Consider the following 23,051-nt stretch of genomic DNA (forward strand, 5'->3'; position numbering starts at 1 on the left):
GGTGTTTGAGATAACGAAGTCGTGATTGTCGTGCAGCCGAGAAGTGTCCCTGCTGAAGTGCCACTGAGCAATTTGGCTACTTATTCGAGCATCGTGAGCGCCAGTCTGCAGCCGAATCTGCTCGGCGTGCATGGGCAGAAAGAAACTTTCCCGGTCGATTGTCACTGTCGTGGTGCGCACAAGAATTCATCTGCACATTTACAGAGAAGAGACATTATTTCTGCAAAGAATCCCTTTAACAGTCCAGGACGGAGTGGGTTCCCGGACCGGACCGAGCAGGAGAGGACGGAGGAGAGGATCTCCGTGGCCGCTGCTTGGGACGGACCTGCACCACTCTCGCCTTTGTTTGGGGGCGTCTCCTCTCCTCTCCTCTCCTCTCCTCTCCTCTCCTCTCCTCTCCTCTCCACCCGTCCTGTCCCCTCCTCTCCTCCGGTCCCCTCCCCTCTTTCCCTTCCCATTCTACCCCCCTCTCTCTCCCCCCGGGGCGGGAGAAGCCCGTGTTTGGTTCTCAGAGAGAGTCATTTGGGAAGAGTCACAAAGCGTTTTCCTCCGAGAGGGAGCGGAGTGGTTTGAGCTCGGGAGTCATTCGCAGGAAGCAGCGCTCCTCTGGACACCACAGAGGCCGACACGTCCCGGACCGCTGGGCTGAGGGAGAAGAAGAGAAAGCAAAAGAGCGAAAAGAGGAAGAAAGAAGTGTCAGATAATGATGACATCTGATCCGGGTGCCAGTTGATCTCTCTTTTCTGTCTGACAGCTTCAACTGTGGATCTCCAAGCGCACCAGGAGTGACTTTTGTAACACCTTTTCCCACTGGGTCTGCGCGCGTCCTGCCGTCCTCCTGGCGATTTAAATCCGTGTTTGGACATTTTGGATCCTACTGGTCCGATATGATTCCCCCTTCGTTTTAGCACACACTTTTCTCACAAGGACTGATTTAGAGGAATAATCGGTCGACTGCTTGATTTCTAGCGAAGCGCACGCGGCAGCCGCAGCAACGAGCGCACCCACGTTGCTCCTCTTGAGTCCGAGTTAAGGATCTACAGGAGGACAAGTGTACCGTCCGCCGGGGAGACACCGAGAAACAGAAGGACAGGCACCGAGCTACGGAGGTTTGTTCATGTTTGGGATCCAGGAGAGCATCCAGCGAAGCGGCAGCAGCCTGAAGGAGGAGCCGCTGGGAGGCATGAACGCTGTCCGGAGCTGGATGCAGGGGGGCGGCGTGCTGGACGCCAACACGGCCTCCCAAAGGTGAGCTCTGCCCGGGTGGAGGACACATCATATCACCCTTCTTCATTTAGGCTACCGAAACACGGAACAGACGTGATATTTCTGCCAGGACCCTGCAGCCGCCCGTGCAGGAGACGAGGCCGTGTGTTGGTGGGAGCTGCTGTCCGGAAGGAGGACATTTGGATTTAACTGTTAATTTTTGGAGAATAAGATTGTTATGCAGGGTATCAAATTCCCCAAAAAATTGAACAACCTGTGTAATTTAAAGACAACGTAGGCTACTAAACAATTAATTGCAACATGTGTTTGTGCTACATATTTTTAGCACCTGCAACGTCCGCCTTCTGTCCATCTGAGGTTTAATGAGCATGAAGGCAAAGAGACAAATAAATCCTTGTAGTAATATGGGGTTTAAAATGAGCGGGTCGAATATGTCCATCTTCCCTCTTTTCTACACATAGGCTACTCATGGTTGTATTCAAGGCGAACAAGATTCTCCATTTGACCTACAGAGTCAGGGATGTAAAGGTGGATGACCTCCTGTCTCAGATTATCATGACAAGAACACCTTCCAACATAAGCAAATTTGATTATAATTTCAAATCATATATTTGGGTTTTGTTTTTCACTTGTATATGATGAACAAAGATCAGTGTATCATAATCATAATAGTGAACTCAAGAAAATATAAAAATGCATTTACTCGCTGCCCGTATCATATTTCTTTACATTTTACAAGTCAAACTTTGTGGCTTCTAACACCGACTCTTTCACGCCTGTGTGTCCGCAGTGGAGTGGGTCTGGCCCGGGCTCACTTTGAGAAGCAGCCGCCCTCCAACCTGCGTAAATCCAACTTCTTCCACTTTGTCCTGGCTCTGTACGACCGGCAGGGTCAGCCAGTGGAGATCGAGAGGACCAACTTCGTGGACTTCATCGAGAAAGACAAGGTCGGTGCAGAAACTCAGTTTTCTGATTATAATAATAATAATAATAATAATAATAATAATAATAATAATAATTCTTATTATTATTGTTATTATTTCACATAGGCCTACTGAAAGATAATTTATCATTTTTCTAAAGGCCTGATTATTACATTGAAGTGTCTGATATTACTGATGTCAACGTTAAATGTCACGTTTTAAACATTTACAGTAACTCATCAATAACATCTGCGTCTATAATGTAGGCTATTATTATTATTATTAATATTACTGTTATTATATATACAATAGCCAATATACACATACTAAATTAAACATCCTTCTATCCATTTGTGCATTTGAAAAAATAAGAAAACAACTGTGGACGTTTAAATTGTTGTAATTTACAGCTGTATTGAACACAACCACTTGTTCTATATGAACAGCAGCGTTGCACCCGCGGTCTCCTCATCAATTATGACACCGTTTAAATTAGCTGAAATGCAGTGGGAGAATTTAGTGTTCGATTTGGATTTATTTGCCCTCCAAACATAACCAGTTTACAGAAGAATTAAAAAGCCACAATAACTCCATGATTACACGTGGTGGAGAAATTACAGGGCTGCCCTGATTTAATATGTCCACTGTGAACATAAATCACACGTTTATTTAACGTATTCAATAAGTTGGATGTAACCACGCTTGACGTTCTCACATGTGCAGAGAGGTGCTTTTTAATTTGTCCTAAAAATTTCAATAAACAGCTCAGTGTCTGTTGTGTGTGTTAAGGAGACCAGCGGAGAGAAGACCAATAACGGGATTCATTACCGGCTGCAGCTTCTTTACAGTAACGGTGGGTGAGGAACACACATACACACTCATAATAGCACAATACACTTGAACAAATCAGCTTGATTGCTTGTTGTCTCCTGTAACATAATACACAGAATGCACACAGGAAGCAGCTGTTTTTTTTTAGTTTTTTTTTTTTTTTAGATTTATTGTGGAAAATGTTTAGCAGAAGGCCAACAATCTGTCAGAATTTGTTTATGTCACAGAAACTGCAGGGTAGTGTTTCACGATTGTGTAATTTGACCGATTTCTGGATAAATGTTACTATTTCAGAGCAGTCGTTGTGGGCGATTTATTCCAGCTTCGCTGTCACTGTACCTAAATGAGTTTGTCCAGACTGAAGTGGGCCGTTTGACAGTTGCATGTTGTTGTGGTGGTAGCTGTAAATTGGTATTCAGGCCTATCAGCTCAGTCTACAGCTAGGAGGGAAACTACTGTACATAAACTGTCTCCAGCCTCCTCTGAGATCAAGACGTGTGGACATAATAGCTACAATTAGTACATTTTAAATAATATTAATAATTATTGCATGTGGAAATGGACAAGTGAGTTGCACCTACAAACTATTTATCAGTGAAACTGACTGTAAGGTATGTACATTTAACATCACTGCCATTAATGGGTGTCTAATGGGTTCTGAACAGAGGGTTGAGGGTATAAGGATAGAGATGTTGTACAAACTGCAAAGGCCTTTGAGGCAAATTTGTGATATTGAGATATGTAAATAAAATGGACATGACTTACGGTATTACAGTAAAAAGAAATGTTGAGAAAATTATTTTCACCATGGAGCTATACCACACACACACACACACACACACACACACACACACACACACACACACACACACACACACACACACACACACTCTATACTACAAACACACACACACACACACACACACACACACACACAAGCCTCTCCATACTTTTTTTGGCTTTTTCGACCCCATAAAATGAAGCTATGTCAGGTTGCATGTGGGAGCATTTCAACCAAAGAATGATTATTCCCTCGACTCATTTTTGGAGGCTTAATGATTAAAAAAGGCAAATATCAGAAAGAAAGTCTGAAAAAATACATTTATTTTTTATTTATGTTTTTTTTTTTTATCTTCTTGCAACCTCTAAAATTTGGGGGAGCTTCCTGTTGTTTAAGGAGTTTTTTTCTGCTTGATGAAATCCATGTAAAGTTTATGAATTTCTCTTTTCTTCTGCATCTCAACAGGCATCAGAACGGAGCAGGACTTTTATGTTCGACTTATAGACTCCATGACTAAACAGGTAAATACACACACACGCACACACAGAGGTCTGCCACCTCTCCTGTTACCGCTCTGACAATGAGCTGCTCCAGTGATCTGCCTGTAGTCCGCCGCCCTCCTCTATCTGCATGTACTTCCACACACAAAACCGTGTTTGTTTGTGTGTGTGTGTGTGTGTGTGTGTGATTCTGTGGGTGAGTGTTTCCACAGTGTGTGGGTGGGGACACACATACACCGCATGGCTCCAGGCGTTTTTGCCTGTACTTCTCTCGCTGTGATTAGAGCGAGGAGGCAGCGAGCAAGTGTTGAGGAACCTAATTCTGCTGCTCACAGTAGGAAGTGGAAAGATATAACAGCACCTCTGGGATTTGGTCTGCCAAGTAGCAAGAATTTTCTGATCAGATCCAATTTTTCTGTTAATGTTTGTGTTTTTGTTTATATGTACCTTTATGAGAGAGAGAGAGAGCAGTGGGAAGAGTTAGAAGAGAGAGAGAGGCAGACTGAACAACAGAGAACAGACAGACAGACAGACAGTTGTAGTGTTTGTTCTCAATGTTCCTCGGGTAAACAGTTAGAATGAAAACTGTTTTTTTCGTGTTTTTGCACTAGAAACAGAGAGTGATGCTGTGCGTGTGTGGTATAAGGAGCCAAGAAGCCATGCTATGCACTGAATACTTGCTAATGTGACTGCAGTCTCACATTGCTGCTGCCACGCTGCAACACATACTGTGTGTGTGTGTGTGTGTGTGTGCGTGTGTGTGTCTGGCAGGCCTAAGGGACCACACTGTTCCCTAATAACACTGTTTAGCTTCAGCTTGGTGGGGTGACAGTCGGCTACACACGCACGCACGCACGCACGCACGCACACGCACACACACATTTGGTCGGCCCTTGCAAAAGAGGAGTTATATTTTCATGCTCGCAGTTGAAACAATGTTTTTTTAAGCGTACATAAAGAGATTCAAAGTTTTAAAAGGAAAAGTCATTTTCCTTAAGGTGCTAATGCAGGCAGGTGTGTGCTGCACCTGTGGGCATCTACAGGCTGGTGTGTGCCGGTGGGGTAGTGGGGGGCTTTATATGTGAGGGAGAGGGAGAGTGAGGGAGAGAGAGAGAGATCAACAAATGGGAAACCGCATGTATTAAGTGCTGTATATACATGTATAGGCACTAGGCAAAACTGCACATTGAGCAATAAAGCAGGCTCACAAGTGTGTGTGTGTGTGTGTGTGTGTGTGTGTGTGTGTGTGTGTGTGTGTGTGTGTGTGTGTGTGTGTGTGAGTGCGTGCGTGCGTGCGTGCGTGCGCGTGTCTGTCACAGCGGTAGAGGAATGGAACATTAACAGGTGGTCAAACCAAAACAGCCGTGTGGTTGGCTTAGTCAGTGATGTCATGCCCCCCCACACACACACACACACACACACACGCACACACACACACACACTCACTGGTGGTCGGCCACTCATTGTTCCTAGTCACTGTTGTCTAACTAAACAGGAAAACCAAAGCTACTCAGCAGTACAGATTTTGCATTGGTGTCTATCTGATCACAAGACTAGATTCTTCTATCATTACCCAACAAGCAAGCTATTCATATTTTCAGATGCTGTTAATGAATTATTTTGGACAAAGACAGGCCTGTACAGCGCATTTCCTGATCCAGAAATAAGAAAACCTAGAACCTGTAACTACAAGAAACTGTTTAGATTACTCTCTATTGGGCTGAATAACCTTCATGGGTCACGCTGCAATCAAATACTAATAGCAGTGAGGATACTTATTTCTCTTAGAATATGGAAAGTGAACCCCAGGAACACATTTTCATAAAGACCAAGCAATGCAAGAAACCTTCATTGAGAGTTTGCACTGAGTCATAGAAACTAGTGGAATATCACCTTGCAGCAGACTCTTTGTTATTGATTTTTTATATATAATTGAATTCAATAACATGCTAAATTCTTATTATTTTTTTTGTCTATACATCAAACTTCTCAATTACTGTATGCATGTGGATGCATTTTATAAGTGCAGACTTTTAGCTTTGGTTTTTAATCAGTGTTATTTTTCTGTACTGTGTTGAGTATATTGCTGGGTACTGCTCTGTTAGGCTCATATCACTGATTCTGTTTATTTCACAGTTCTGACTGTGATTATTCTGCCAGGAAAGTAAAGCCTTGTCCAACGTTTGGGACATAAAGCTGGCACTTATTTCTGTTATTCAGCTATTTCTGTTTGTCTACCTGCTATGTGTGTGCTGAGAGGGCCAACACTGATTATGTGAAATGGAGGAGGAGAGCGCCTCCTAGTCTTCAGACGCAGAGCGTTGAGCGCCGGTTGATCACGACTCTGTCCCAGAGAATAAAGCGTCTGTCACGGCGGCCCTGTCGGATCACTAGCTCGCAAGTCGACCTGACACTAACGCAGGAGGAAGTGTGTTGCCCTGCTTAACGGCTCCTTGTTTACACGCCGTGCATGTCACGCTACTTCAAAGGTGGAGGAAAGAGCGGCAGAGATGCTGTATGAAAGGCCTGGTGAGGCAGAAAGAGGCAGGAGGCAGAGGAGGAAAAAGCAGATGAAAGACAAGAGCAGAGCGAGCGAGGTGACAGTGTGATGAAGACAAACGTGGGCTGGAATGGTAGAATAAGTTAAGGATAGATGAAGTTACATTTACACTAGGGCCTGCCACAGAAGGTGGATAACATGTTTTTTTCAAATCATTCTATGTTGGGTTTTTTTCTGATTGGAGCTCCAGATGTATCAGGTTGCAGAGCAGGATAGAACAGGTGATATCAGAAACTCTATATGTCAGTTTTAGTAAATATTTTCTGTTCAGCAATGTTTTTTATACCACGGTATTCTAGCAATAATGATGCAGTAAAGGGCACTGCTCTTGGCATCCAAAGAGGGTCAAATAAGGTAGGGATTGTTGTAGATTTTGACCCATTTCTGGCACAAAGGGAGACAAGTTAATATTAGGCAAAGCAAGGAGTCACTTGGGAAATAAATTTATATCATCTATGGCATAATGGCAACATGAAAAAGTCACCTGTTTAATTAGTTTATCACTTATCTGTATAGAAAATTATACATAACATACTCCATGTTGTTAACACCAGTTTAGTAGAAACCTAAATTGATAAGTTATGTTATGCAAGATTTTGCACAAAACAGATGTTTTTGCTTATTTCCAGCATTACTGAGTTTTCTGCTACAATCGCTTGCCACTGCTGTATGAGTTTAGACAAATTATTTCACTCCTCTGGTTGAAGAACTTTTGCGATCGATGGCTGAAATATGGGTATTGTGTGTGTCATCATATCAGAACTATGAATACCTTTATATTGTGTCTTTTATTTCAATCGTCTGTTGCAAAGGTGATCGATTTAAGAACCTTTTTAAATTAAAACAGAAGTAAGGTAATACAGTATAAGGATTTATTGACCTCTTCTGTGATTTTGGAGGAAAGCTCAGTTACATCAGACCTAATTCTGTTCGTGAAGATAAATGCATTCACCTAGCCCCGAGGTGTGAAGGTTTTCTTCAGTGTGTGTGTGTGTGTGTGTGTGTGTGTGTGTGTGTGTGTGTGTGTGTGTGTGTGTGTGAAAGAGAAAGAGAACAAAAGAGCAAAAGTGCATAAAAGAGAGAAGACAAGAGAGGTTGAGATGGCATTGATGCATGTTTGTCCAGGGTAGGAAACAAGTTCAGAGGAAGTTGCCTGGCCCACTCTTTTCCCATGGCGCCCATGGCTCATTTTCCAATGAGCAGGTCTAATCATAGACAGAACTATGGCTTATGAAGTACATTTCTTCTTCTTTTTCTGTCTGCTCTATCTTTTCCTCTTGTTCCCACACACTCAGATTTGCTTTCATTAGGCCGTAATCAAAGGAAAATATTGCAGTTCAATTTTGGAGGGAGAGAGATTAGAGAAACAGTTTCAAATGTCTTGGCTGTTGAATTAACGTCAGTGGCATGTTAACAGGAGCTTCTATGCTTCAGCGGTCAGTTGAAATGTGTTCAGTATGAGTACCAGTTTATTTGCTCTCTGGATTGATGAGCTACAGCTTCTTTTGTAGAACTGGCTCTTTTAGAAATGTTACATTAGCTCTGTCTACCTGTAGTTGCACTTTTTTTTATATTGCACAACTCATGCCTGCATTGACTAGGCGTGCATAGCCCTGGAGTCCTGAAAAAGTATCGATGCATGAATCTGGAGCCTGTCCAGAGGATTCATGCATCAATACTTTTCCTGCAGAAGTTTTTGCAACAGGAATATATGCACAATCATGGAAAATTGTAACTGACAGGGGCCCGGGGCCCTGAAACAAATCGGGGCTCCAATTCCAGAAAACACAGAGGGTCCGGGAGACAACTAGCTATTAGTATGAAATGCTTTAGGCTACAGCAATATTGTAATGGGGCCCTCAGACTGCACAGCCACTGTTGCTGCTCTCCATTTATGCCACAAAGCTCTAAGCTAGTTTCTGAGGACCATGTTGGGCTGCAGTATCTACAAATGAGGGGTTCGGTCTACATCTCGGCTCATGGTGGGACCCCATGTGGAACATGTTCGCCCTGGGGCCCCTGGTGGGACAGTCCAAGCTCACACATAGGCGATATTTTTTACAATGTTAGTCTTTAAAATGCTTCTCTTCTACATGTGCACACAACCTCATCATCTGTCAATAGTTTGAGCCCAGTTCTTTTTTACAAATGTTAAACTTCTCCAGTGCAACGCAAAGGTATATTGAATATCACCATTTACTATATAGCATCAGAAATATGCAGCATTCAGGTTTTTAGTGTATTGAATTTGTAAAAAAGAAAAATAAATTATTTGTGACCTTTGTAGACCAAAAAGACAAATGTAAAAAAAAAGAGGAATCACTTGGGAAATATTTATATTTTCAGTTATTCACATGTAGGGCTGTAACGGTTCGTGTATTCATGCTGAACTGTCACAGTATGGGGGTCACGGTTGGGTGCATGCAGCCCACCTTTGTTTGTTAGATTGATGCATGGACTGCAGAACCAAAGCTCACAGCTTCTGCCCAGTATCTTTTATCCGATGCCGTTAGCAAGATGTATTGAGGTTAGCACAAAAATCAGATTGGAGTGTGAGTTAGTCACACAATGCTAAGAAGTGCTTTTCAGTTTTATTGCCTGTTGTGACCTGTTGCCTTTTGGGGAAAGTGTTTATTTAGTGCAGTGTAACACAGAAGTGTATCAAAATGTCCCTAATTTTTTAAATGAAAATAGTTTACCAAAGGTGACAGTGGGCTAAATGTCCCCAGCAGGGGCTTTTTGTCTGTCTTAAGCTCAAACTAATGTTCAGCAGGTAGTCTGAACTTCCAGCTGAAGACTATCAGAGAGGACAGTGAAATTTCTTCACCACTCCCTGAGAAAAGTGAGCTTGTCACTCGGTGAGACTTGCTGGAGTTGGAACGACAGATCAAACAGACTGGAATAGACCAAAGACAGACGAGGCGTGTGTATTGATTGATAGATAGCTTAGTGGTGTGTGACTTGAGCTTTTGCTTTATTCTGAGCTTCCTTACCAGATGCAGGAAGAGTGTATAATGGAAGCAGGCAAAGCCTCAGCTGAAATCCTTCTTAAGGAGCAGAAACTATGGCCACTGCTCTGTGAATATACAACTTTATGCTTTTGAACATTAGACCTGAGCAGCATGTGAGCAGAGGAGATATCGTTGTTATTTTTCGGATTTTGTAAAACATGTGGGAACTGTGTGTGTGTGTGTGTGTGTGTGTGTGTGTGTGTGTGTGTGTGTGTGTGTGTGTGTGTGTGTGTGTGTGTGAAGTGGATGTGAGTGTGTGTATATGTCCGGGTCTTTGAGCTGAAATGGGTATTAACTTGTTACACCCAACAACACCATGATGGAAGAAAATAAATATACACCACAGCTACAGCATGAAAAAAATCGAATTCCTCATAGTTTGATATCGTCATATTTGCCCAGAGCGCAGTGCTGCAAAATATAGTCATCTCCTCTCATCCGCTTGGTAGATGTAGAGTGAAGCGGTCTGAAAACATGCAAATACATTTTTATGCATCCATGCACCGATGCAGACAGTGACCGGCATCTTTTGGAGGGTCTGATTGCCTCTAACAAGATTATGAACAACCTGCTTCAGCCTGAATTTTAAAAAGGATGATATGAAGTTAGGTATTATATAATATGAAGTTGCAACTAATTTCTGGAGATTTTCCTGTAATTAAAGGATAAGGCTGGTGATATTGTTTGTCTCTTATTGTCAACAAAGCCATGGCCAAAGAACATTAGAAGTCCAAAAACCAACAATGAATTGATCCTACTAACAAGTATTGTCTGTTTAGCCAAAGCACGAAAAAGCTTATTCCTCTGGGCTGTAGAGCTCCATGTTCCTTTATTATGATGAGCATTGGCACTGTAGTTTAATTTAAATGAATCCCACATACACAACAACCATGTGCCTTAGAGCACCAAATGCATATGCATCTGTAGTTAAAAAGTCCCAACAAAAAAGTACATCTTCATAGGGGTGTCCTGGTATATAAGCTTGGTGTTACTCTATGAAAATACTGAAACAATGACAACAACGCATCTTTTCTCCTATTTATAGTATTCTTCACTCCTTTAATACCAAAAGCATCAAGACAATTGTACTTATACAACTTTGGATATCACACATTAAAATTGACTGTTAAATGTCTTAGTTTAGACTTTTTTGCTGGATTTGAGCTCAGTGTTTTTTAGGTTTTGCTGTCTGTGAGCTAACAATGTGTTTTCTTTTCCTCTCTACATCTCTGTCTCTCTCTACAGGCGATTATTTATGAAGGCCAAGACAAGAACCCAGAGATGTGCAGAGTGCTGCTGACACATGAGATCATGTGCAGGTGAGAATGGGTGCATCAAATCTTTTTCTTTTTCCAAATTTTCCTCTTTTCCTAACTATCTTTAAGCAATCATTCCAGCTTCTACTTTTCCTTCCATCCTCTCCCCTCCTCTTTTCTTCTGCAGGAAGGTCTCACCAATAAACTCTCTGTACTCAATACATTTCTTATTTTGTCACCCTCATTAACCCCCCCACACATTCGCATCCACATGAAGCCATATCTGTGAGGAAGATGAGTTTTAGCTATCAGAGTCGTAGCTTTAATTATAATCTAAAGATGAATTTCTGAGGAAGTAGGTTGGGAGGAAAGAAATCTATTTATAGAGGCATTTTACCAACCTATAGTATACAATAGAAAACGTGTATGTGTGTGTGTGTGTGTGTGTGTGTGTATGTGTGTGTGTCTGTGTGTGTGACGCCTGGTTAATTAGGACACAGAGAAACTCATTAGTCAATCTGAACCCTCCTGTTGTTTCATGGCTAACAAATGGGCCTTCCTCCACAATCTGACTATAAAATATAGGCAGGGTCTCACACACACACACACACACACACACACACACACACACACACACACACACACACACACACACACACACACATGCATATACACAAAGAAGTATGCATATGCACGCTCCCTCATGCACACCACAGTTATAAAAATTTAAATTTAGCTCATGAATTAAGTTGTTCTTATTCCCTGACCTTGTCACTGAACAACTTTAACTGTAACACTATAAATTGGAGTTCATCTATATGCACAAGCAGGGATTTTAGCCGTGAAATCAGGAACACTAATATTTCATTCTCTAGCTCACTGAATAATCCACAGGCAGCTCAGCTGCAGAGCTTTATGGAAAACCCTTTGAAATTCTGATATGATATACATGGAATTTATAAATAAATACAGGTTTTATCGTAAATTATTGTTGTTCATCATGTGGGGAATGCATTGTCGACGTGAATAAACTGTTCTGCATAAAACATAAAGTATATAGAACTTGTACAGTAGAAAGGCCTCCGATATTCAAACATTTCCACTGGGGGAGCAACAGTGCAGCAGCAGCAGTGCAGAAAGTATGACTTCTGTAACGAGTGTAAACACTCATTTGTCTGCTGCAGCCGCTGAGGTCAAAGTTACGGCTGTTGCCTCGTGTTCTCACATGCTGATTCTGCAGCGGGGGCTTCACACACAACACGCAACGCAGAACACACACACAAAGAGCTCAGGGCGTCCATTAATCAGTGTGGCTCATTGTCATGGTGGTGCTATTAGCCATATGCTCCCAGCCAATCTGCCACCACACAGACCTGTGTTACAAACCTGGTTGGAGCTCTGGCACGAACACATGAAGGGTTTAATTCCATAATGGACGATAAAGGCTGCTGCACTGTTTATATCGTGTGTTAAGCACAAATGTTGGTTTACATTAATCTTCTTGTATTTAACATACTGTTATCCCCTTTCTGCTTAAGTAGCTTTAAGGCTGAAAAGAATATCTGAATAAGAATATCTCACAACGTGAGAGTATTTTTTTGTATTAGCTTGTTCCGGCTCTTCATTGAAGCAACATGATTTTTACTCTGAGTGAAATATTCAAACTGAAAGCTTTCCGTTCCATCATATGGGAAATATTCTAAATATTTTGTGCATCATTTTATATACAGTTGATTTTATTATAGACAGTGCAGCCTAACATATGTTGTCTCTTTGGAAGCTTTTCTTATAAAATATCAGTAACCCATTCCCAGAGCCCCAAAATGACATCTTCAAATTGCTTGTTAAAGATATTTAATTTACGCTGATACAAAACAGATTAATGCAGCAAATCTTCTATTGGTCGACTAATTGATTCATTGACTAATTGTTTCAGTTAACTTAGCTCAACCAAAGCTTTTTTAATAATTTATTACTTACATTTTCCCAAATAAAACTGGAGAAGATGGCATCTCCAATTCATGCTATTGAGACTCTATTGTTTAAAAGTGTGTGTGTGTGTGTGTGTGTGTGTGTGTGTGTGTGTGTGTGTGTGTGTGTGTGTGTGTGTGTGTGTGTGTGTGTGTGTGTGTGTGTGTGTGTGTGTGGTGGGAGGAGGGGACATGCAGGGGGAGAGAGCAGATGATTAGATCACCAGGATCCAGAGCAATAAGTGCTACGTTACCCCCCGTCCCGCCCCTCGTTTTCATCCCACTATCCCTCCATTTATAACATCTTCCACTCTGCTCCTGTCTCCTCTTCCTCTACTGTCCTCTCTTAATCTCCCCTCTCCTCATCTACCACCCCCCTTCCCCCACCCACCTCGCCCTCACCCATACTTTCCTTTTCCTTCCAGCTCTCCCTCCTCAGGCTTAGCGTTCCTCTTTTCCCGTGCTCCCCATTTTCCCATTCCCCTATCTCTGGTTTTCCTCGTCTCTAACCTCTCACTGGTGCTGGGGCCGTGCAGTGACCCAGTTCATAGAGCAGCAGGAAGGTAATGACAGAGAGAGCAGAAAGAGGGGTAGAGCAGCAGATAGTGGAGACAATGTGTAAGGTGTAGCGTATCACTCTCTTTCTTTCCACCTCTGCCATCTGTAACGGTGGGAAACCTGAGACAACTCCCCCTCCTCTTCTTCCCAACCAAACCTCTCCCCTCCCCTCCCTCTCACCCTCTTGTTTTAGCTTTCCCTCCCACGCTCACCCTTTCACTCTTCATCACCGCTACCCCCCGGCTTTATCCTTCCCCTCCTGCTTACACCTTTATTTATAATTGATGCACGCATAAAGCTTTGCAGTACATATGTGTGAATTTAGTATTGCATGCCAGTTTTTTTTTTTTTTTTTTTTTTATACTTGTTTGTGTGTGTGTGTGTGTGTGTATCCCACCCTCTCCTCCTCTTCGAGCCTCAGGCCTCTTCAATCATCTCCACCCTCCACATCACCTGTGTGTCAGTACAAGTAGGATGGAGAGGAAGTTGTAATGTAGTGTTTTAATAGTTGTCATATAGTGTTTTAAAAGACATGCAAGTCTTTTCCCAAAATGAAATTCAACTAGGCTCTTGATTTTTTTTTTTTTAAATAACCAGTAAGTGAGTCTTCAGAGGTTTAAAACCATAGGATGTGTTGCTCCTGATCTAAAACAAGTACATGTGGTTAGGAGATGAGAACCAATGAGAACATAGACATCAAAATGATCTCTGTCTGTTATTCACTGACGACGTTATTTATTTGTCTGTTCTTTCCAGAACCGTTACAAAGCACAGTTGAAAAATAGATAAATTGTATGATGTTTCAACGCTATGGTAAAGGTTTGGTTAGCTTTGGGCACACAAGCTTCTTAGTTAGGCTTAAGGAAAGATCATGGTTTGAGTCAGTATAAATACTTAGTTAAGGTTAAGGAACAATCATGGTCATGCTTAAAAGAAACCAATATTGACTGTTGTTAGGAAACTGGAAACAGCGGAGTCCTGTGTTGAAGTCAGAAGTTTTGTTGATCAATCCATCCACCCCGGACCTCCTCCCTTTGAGATTTTGTGACTCTATAATAACATCACCTTACCTAGCTCCCGACGGATAGAAGTCCTAATTGTTGCTGCTGCTGGGCTTTGTCACTTGAATGTAAAACAATGTTCTGGGGCACCTGCTGAAACGGCCGTTTGTCTCATTTTTCTTTGGAGGACAGTCTGACTAAACATGAAACTCCTTGATTGATGATGGTGGGCTTAATCCACTTGTGTCTTTGGTGATATATCAGTTTTAAAACTTCTGAAACTAAACTACTAACAGTGATTCAACTCACTATGGGTGTATTCGGCTATGTACCAAGATGTAGCAGGGTTTTGGAGCATATCACAAAATGGCTAAACTCTCCAGAAGGCTAGTCCCCAAAAAACCTAGTGTATTTCTTTCAGATCCTGCTATACGCTCACTTTCATGTCATAGAAGTCTATTTTTACCCGTGCTGTCAGTGTAGACCTAATAGACTTTCTGTAAAACTCTGTTTTTAGACAGATTTGATCAATTTCTGTGAATTCAGTGTTAAGTTCTCAACATCAGTACAGACAAAGCACAGTAACACTCCTATTTAAACATCTAAATTTGAACTCCTGTATGAAGTACTGTATGTTCCCTGTGTCGGACTCTTTTCTCACTTTTTTCTCACTGTCTTCTTCTTCTACTGCCTTCTCTCCTCGCAGTCGGTGCTGTGACAAGAAGAGCTGCGGAAACCGTAATGAGACACCCTCAGACCCTGTTATCATCGACAGGTACAGTCTCTCACTCCGTCTCTATCTCTGTCTCTACTACACACACACTTTCATACACTCACACATATACTGCATGATGGACTGTGTTGACCTGTTTGAATGGTGGGCGCGTGACGGGATGTTTGTGTGTTAAGATGATCTGCTGTCGCTCCTGAAATAGATAGAATAGAATCGATGGCTTCTGATAGAAGACAGATCGAAACAACAACTCATCAGTGGTGCTGAATAACATTTACATGAGCATGTGCACTTCAGTCATTGACCTGCGCAGAGGGGACATCAGCTGCTAAGTTACTACCTCATATCTGGCAGATTTAGGCACATGCACACACATACATACGCAGATCTTCAGACTTGAGTGAACAAAGATAAGCGTGTGTTTCCTCTACGTAATGCAAAATACAGAGCTGTTTACTAGCAGAAGCTGTCTGTCGTTTTCACTGCCACTTTTTTTCCTACTTGTCTGTCTGTCTGTCTGTCTGTTTCTTTCTTTCTTTCTTTCTTTCTTCCTCTCTGTCTGTCTGTCGAGGTGGAGGACTGAAGTTATCCTTCCCTCACCCCCCCTCCTCTGTCTCTCCTGCAGCAGCACAGGAAAATGGGTCATGAGGAAAGAAAAAAGTGACAGAGAAAAACTGAACTGAGATCCAACCTCATTTTAATCTGATTTCTTCTTGGCAGTTGTTTTAACCCTCCGTGAGCAGGTTTCTCTGCGTGCACATCTCTGTGTGTGTTTTAAAGAGTAATTCACAGGGAGTGGTGAGAGAGTGCTGACTATCAGAGAACCCAGTGATCTATTTTGTATTTATTTTATAGAATTTACGTAAATTTTTATGAAAACACAAGTAAGTCGTTAATGTCATACAGTAGGACCTGACCTATGCCAACATATTTGGTACCTCTTTTAATATAGAACATAATCATGTCACTTAGGGCCTAAAACAGTGACGATTGGGCGTCATTGGTCCTGGTATTTTTTTTAAGTATAAGAGAATGCCATTGCTATCAATGCTAGCCTTATCTCACTTCAGTGATTGCACGGCTTCTTACAAACCCCATTTAACAAACTTAAATTACATTGCAATCAAGATATATAAGTATTTTATCAGTGTCTGATTCTTTACATTTTGGTGGGGAGGGTGTACAAGTTTTTAACCCAAAGGCAATTATTTAGGACAGTTTTGACAGTTGAGACAGCCAAGCATTGTTGTTTCGTCTTCTATCAAAGACCACAAAGGAAAGACACATTTTAGGTAGCGTAACACTTTCTTCTCTGGTCAAAATACACATGAACAGATGTTTCATGTATTTTTTCTTTTTATTAAATTGAATGTTACCAACAAATATCACAGTAGTTCTAGCTGTCTCGTGTATAATTTTAACTCACTCTTAACACAATCAATATCTTGACCCCATGATAATCCCCTCTCCTCTCCTCTCCTCTCCTCTCCTCTCCTCTCCTCTCCTCTCCTCTCCTCTCCTCTCCTCTCGTCTGACTAATTCTGACTTTGTTTTAGCTTTAAAATTTGGCTCTCCTTTCTTTCTATTTATTTTTGTGTTTGAAGGAATCTTATGAAGTGGATAAACACTTGTGTCTCAAAGTGAGCTTTGATGGAGCTATTTCAAAGAGCACAAGTCCCAGTTTGTGTGTGTGTGTGTGTGTGTGTGTGTGTGTGTGTGTGTGTGTGTGTGTGTGTGTGTGTGTATGTCCTATGTAAGACACAAATTGCAAAAGGCTTCATGATCGACAGCTACACATGATTGTCTTTTATATATATATATATACATACACAATATGTGTGTGTGTGTGTGTGTGTGTGTGCGGACATTATAGTATATTTACATCATAGCCACATTCTTCTGTTTTTGTCGGCTATCTCAGACATCTCTGCTTACATCCCATTATACAGTATATTCGCCTGGAAGGTGTTTGTGTGTGTGGTTGGTTGGTTGTGAATTGGGTTGGGCCACTTAAAGAATAGGTGATTATATTAGACACAAAGTGACAAGATAATAGATATGTAATCATAATATGTGTGTTGATGATGAGGTGTGAAGGTTTTCTTTAGTGTGTGTGTGTGTGTGTGTGTGTGTGTGTGTTTTATGGCTGGAGGAGAGGAGCAGAGTGAATTGTGGGAGATGTCAGCGAACTTGGTCAGGATGGAATGTCAAGGTTACCGTGGATACCGTGGGATACTTCCTGTAGCCCCTGTCCACTTCTCAGTGGTTCACAGCCTCTCAGTTTAACATCTGGAAGTCTGCTGTCCGACCCAAACAGAGAGAGAGAAAGAGAGAGAGAGAGAACATAACAGCAAAAGTGTGTCACTGCTTGTAAACAGGCAACGTCTAACTGAAGTTATATTAGTCATCCCTTTTTACAGTCAAAAATAATGTTGTATTTTTTAGATTTATTGATAATATATCTTTATTATTAAAAGAAATTATTAAAAAAAATAATGATCTTTGCAGAAATATCAGAAATGCTCCTTTTCCTCTCAGTGGCTGGAGGTCAGTGTTGCTGTGTTGGTGTCTGTGTTTGATTGACAGCTGCTGTGAGGCTGAGTACCTGCAGGGGAGCCACAGACAAACTTGTGCTGTAGTTTACAAGCCTTGGGCAGACAGTGTGTTGTTAGCAGTGGTATTGAAGGCAAAGAACCACATCCAACATCTGCGAACTGAAGTTACATTCACAGGTATTTATGCTATTAGATGAACTGCAGCTATGTAACTAATTAGCTATCTAACCTGCAAACTGACATTAGAGGCGGCAGTAGCTCAGCCTGTGAGGTCTTGGCTTGGGAACTGGAGGGTTGCCTGTTGATGCCATAGACAGTGAAAGAAATGGACACATCTGTGGCCGGTTAGCTCAGTTGGTAGAGCGGGCGTACATAAGCAGAGGTTTATACCTCGACGCAGAAGGTCCAGGGTTTGAGTCTGACCTGTGATGGTTCTCCTGCGTGTCTTCCCCCCTCTCTCTCTCTCCTTTCATATCTCAGCTTTCCTATCCAATAAAGGCAGAAATGCCCAAAAAGAAAAAAAAGAAATGGACACAGCGACTTCGACGGAGACCAGTGAAGCCAATTAGAAGCACTTTTCTGGTGATGGCTGAGCATTACTGCGCAGCCTCAAACTGAGCTTAACGACGTAGATGTGACGTGAGCTAGTTTTCTGGTAGCTGTGCCAAGAGAAATCTCAGTCATTCCCAATCTTGCAGAGACGGAGAGTGTGAATAGGAGCTGTCCATGAGCATAGGAGCAGTTAACAAATATTTTGTTCCGATGCTTTCATGGACTCTCTATGGGCTTCTCCCTTGACTGTATGCCTCCACATCCCCTCGATTGCCCGCGAACTTCTCCTGACTATAGGGTAAATTCTCTATGTGCGACAGAAAGTCGCATGGTCATGACGCAATCGTTAGCCTATTTTTTTACAAAGATAGCTGCTACGGGGCCATAATGTGAGGTACAAGGTAATGGAGCCTTTTATACATTGTCGTGTTTCTTTAGAAATAAACAATGGACAAATAGAGTCTTTAAACGGTTCAGATGTAAAGTTATTCGCTGTCAAAGTGATGCCAAAATGAATGACAGTCAATGGAATGCTAACGGGGGGTGATGGCTTTTTAGCCTGAGAATCTCCCCATAGGAGGTACACTTACCCCCTTGGTTGAAGCCCCTGTACCAAGTACGTAGTGTGGAATGTTAGCTGGAGAGGCAAGTTCACCCTCCCTTGAGCAAGGCACCGAACCCCCAACTGCTTATCCTACAAGGCAGCCCCCTCGCTCTGACATCTCTCCATACATAATGCATGTGTAAGGGTCTTGTTTGTCCTTTCGGGATTAATAAAATATACCTTCTTAATAAAGTATATTGTTTGGTCACTTGTTCAACAGGCTAAGGTGCAGGACAAGACACATGTTCATGTTTGTGAATTGGATAAGGAGACTTTAGCAGGAAAGCTAATGTGGGTTGTTTTTTAGCATGTCAAGTTTTATTAGACTTACATTTCATTGTCTTTATTTATGATCTGTAATGTGGATACATTTCCACACAATCAAATGAATAAAAAGTGGGCGCCGAATGGATGGCTGTAGAAGAGGTGGTACCAGTGTCTGGGTTAAAAGTAGCTAGCATTCAGCACCGGAGCTGAGAGCAACAGATCATTGAACAGAAACAAATTGCTGTGCACTGCATTGCGCTGCCTTCTGTTTCTGGTTTGACTGTAAGTGTTTACTTGGGTGAGAGGCCAGTGTTCTTGTCGCTATGCTAACGATTCCCATTGGCTGTTTAAAGCACAGAGGAGAATCATTGGAGTAAACTGTGAGAAGGGCCGCAGTGTTAGGTGAACTGAACCAATAAAACCATATCCGATTTTTCTTTAAGCCTTTCCCATTAGCATGTCTTCTACGATATCCTGTTTCAACAGGAAATGCATAAGATAAAAGAAAAAAATAAGACAACGTCAAAATGCGAGTTTTATTGTGACATCATTTGAAAAGCTCCCAGTGTTTATCATGATTTAACAAATTTGAACTCTACTAGCTTCTGTGTTTATTTGTGAGAACAAACAGGTGAAAGAAATGGGGAAAAAAGTGTGTACATGTGATTGATAGCTCAATGCATGTTGTCAGTCAGTGAGGATAGCAGTCCTTGTGTGTGCATTTATTTGTGTGTGTGACTGACAGCTAGCTCATCGTGCCAGTGTGTGTTTATGTATGTGTGAGTGTGTGTGTGGCCCAGTTAATCCATGTTGTAGCGCAGTGAGTTTTCCCGCTGCCTCTCAGGGTTAATATAGGGTTAACGACATGCAACGATATCCTATCATACGCCTGCTTGACTCCTAAAGAGCCACATCCACCTCTCCTCCTCTTCTATATGTGTGTGTATTCCATTCAGTTTCTCCTCCTTGTATCTCCCACTGTCTTTTCTCACTCAACATCTTCATCTCCTTCTTTTCTTTTTCTTTCTCCCACACTTCCATTTCCCTCCCTCCTCCTCTTCGTCCTTCCTTCTCTCTCTTGCCCTTGCTCCAACTCACCCTCTCTCAGCTGCCTCTCTCTCCTTCCCTCTCTCTCTCTCTCTCTCTCTCTCTCTTTCTCTTTCTCTTTCTCTTTTTCCTTCTTTGACTCTTTTTCTCTCTCTGTGGCCCTGAGGGGTTACCTACCTCACTGCTCAGTTCGCTGCCTGTTTAGACTTCTACGATTGGCTTAATAGGCTCAGGCTGTGTGTGCATGTGTGTGTGTGTGTGTGTGTGTGTGTGTGTGTGGAGTGTTTGAGCGTATGAGGGGGGTTATAGTGTGTGCTCAGGGCTTAGATCAGTGTCAAGTCTTGAAGAAGGCGATTTGAAAGTGTGTGATATTGTGGGTGTGTGGGTGCGTGCGTGTTTGCGTGCGTGTGTGCGTGCATGTGTAGGGGGGTTAAGGGTACCAATATGTGCCCCCCTCTCTAAAGGGGCCCACATAAGCCTGAGGGGTTTCCCCCATATGTGTGTGTGTGTGTGTGTGTGTGTGTGTGTGTGTGTGTGTGTGTGTGTGTGTGTGTGTGTGTGTGTGTGTGTGTGTGTAATCTATAGGGTTAAGAGGGGTCACAGCTTGAAGAAGAGATGATGGGAAAGAGAGGAAGGAGGAAGGAATGGAATAACGTTAAAATGATAGAAGGAGGTGAACATGATAAGACAGCATAAGGAAGAAAGGAGGAGCAAGAGGAGGGTGAGGAGACAGGGAGGGAGGGAGGAAGGGAGGGAGGGAGGAGGCTTGTCTAGGCAGACAGAGGAGAGAAAGGAGGTGAGGAGGAGCAGAGTAGGGTTTGTTTCAGGGGATAAGAGCTTCAGTCTGGGGAGTCCTGTCAATCAAGGAGCGCTGGGTGGGGAAGGAGGGGGCGCTGTCAATCAGCTGGAACTGAAGGGGGAGGAGATGAAGAAAGGCGATGAAGGGAGCGAAGGGGATCTTCTAAACGATCTCTTTATCTTTTCTTCCTTTGTCTCTCTCTCTCTCTCTCCCTTTCCCTCTCTCTATCTCTTTCTCTCTCCCTCTCTCTTGTCCTACTTACCAAAATATCTCTGCCAACCTGGTATGTCACTGTTCGCTCAACTGTCACTGTCTGACACACACACACACACACACACACACACACATATATCTAAAATAGACAGTGAGATATGCTTTCTCCTTTCTTGACCCGTCCTCATCTCTCTTTTCCTTCTTTGGCCTCCTTTCTTTTAGATCAATTCCATTCAGTTCAATTCAATATCCTTTTTTTTGGCAAGAATGGTAAACAACGGTTGTTGCTAAAGCAGAACAATCAACAATGATGTATTATATAAAAGAGAATATAATTTGATAATTTCATCAGATCTTATCACCTCTAATTACATCACATCATATTGTTTTAGGAAACAGGATAAAGGATAAATAGATGACTAGCATGACTGTAGACTCCTCTTGTGTGGCTATAATTTGGTTGATTCAGAGTTAGGGAAGCTGAGCCTCATGAACATCTGTCTGAAAGGACTTCTTTCCATCTTCTCTTTGACCCCTACCCCTTTGTAAGTAATGTCCCTGGTTTTGAGGTACAAGGTACAATTCCAGTGAAATGTAATCCATTGGAGACATTCTTAAATTTGCAGGGTGTCAAAAAAATCTTGGTTGGTGAAGAGGTCCTACACTTCATGACCATAATTTATAGTGTGCATTCATAAGACACAATTTAAAACTCTCTCTCTCTCTCTCTCTTTCTCTCTCTCTCTCTCTCTCTCTCTCTCTCTCTCTCTCTCTCTCTCTCTCTCGTGTTGCAGTATTACTTCCTGTGTTAAAGGTCAGCAGTTGCTTGGAGATGAGTACTATTGGGAATTATTTATACCATTGACTTAATGTCAGCGTTCACTTCTCTCACTGTGTTTGTGCTTGAGCTCTTTCACTGTGTGTGTGTTTGTGTGTGTGTGTGTGTGTGTGTGTTTGTGTGTTTGTCTGTTTAAATGTGAGAGACCGAGGGAGAAAGAAAGAGAGAGAGGAGTATGTTTTATTCATTTCTCTCATTTAGTCTCTCAGTCTGCACCTGTCCTAGCATTTAGAAGCTCGGCATTCACATTACTTGCTGATTTAGTTTAACTGCCTGCTTTAATGTACACAGACACACCTCATTTTTTGTCGACTAACTGTCTAAACCAACTGTACTTGGTGCGTTCAGGTTCAGAGCTGGAGGTTGTGTTGACAATATTCGGAGATAAATGTGACTACCAATATGATTATGTTTTTATTAGCCTCCCTAAAGGCATGGCTCAATGTTGGTCAGTCCACCACCACCACCAAAGTTGATGTATTCTTCCTGGTTATGTCATTCTTTGTTCTGCCTGCAAACTCTCTTATTGGCCCAGTTGTTCTTTCAACCAGGGGAAAGAGCCATCAGTAAGCATAAAAACCATACCTATTTGAAATGCGGAAAAAATGGGATATGTGGGCAGTGATTCAGAGGTCTGGAACCAGGTTATAGTCCAGCACTCCAGGGATTTATAGACCCGACATTTCAAGCCACAAGTATTACAGTTTAGTGGATATTGTATCATGGAGGGAATAATCAAGCCAGAGTGGGCTGTAACGTGGAACAGGAGACAATATTTTATGCTAATCTCTATCAATCATTTCTCAATTCATTTTCTTTTAGTTA

The 23,051-nt window shown here is 42.2% G+C and overlaps 1 protein-coding gene across 3 annotated transcripts in view; it reads left to right on the forward strand.

The window, feature by feature from the left end:
- Nucleotides 1-472: 472 nt before the first annotated feature.
- The window catches only part of LOC120544493 (transcription factor COE1-like), an 86,646-nt gene continuing 64,067 nt past the window's right edge, over nucleotides 473-23,051 (forward strand). For 2 of the 3 annotated variants that reach the window (XR_005636508.1, XM_039778284.1), the window contains exons 1-6: nucleotides 1,118-1,248; nucleotides 2,018-2,174; nucleotides 2,940-3,003; nucleotides 4,228-4,283; nucleotides 11,079-11,152; nucleotides 15,325-15,393. Coding sequence is in view for 2 of the 3 variants with exons in the window: in XM_039778284.1 (XP_039634218.1) it covers nucleotides 1,118-1,248; nucleotides 2,018-2,174; nucleotides 2,940-3,003; nucleotides 4,228-4,283; nucleotides 11,079-11,152; nucleotides 15,325-15,393 (551 nt within the window). In the remaining variant the exon portion in view is untranslated. Of the gene's footprint in view, nucleotides 1,249-2,017; nucleotides 2,175-2,939; nucleotides 3,004-4,227; nucleotides 4,284-11,078; nucleotides 11,153-15,324; nucleotides 15,394-23,051 lie in introns of all 3 variants that reach the window. The other variant, XM_039778285.1, reaches the window with a different exon arrangement.

Source organism: Perca fluviatilis, chromosome 16 (assembly GCF_010015445.1).
Source record: "Perca fluviatilis chromosome 16, GENO_Pfluv_1.0, whole genome shotgun sequence".
Lineage (NCBI taxonomy): Eukaryota > Metazoa > Chordata > Actinopteri > Perciformes > Percidae > Perca > Perca fluviatilis.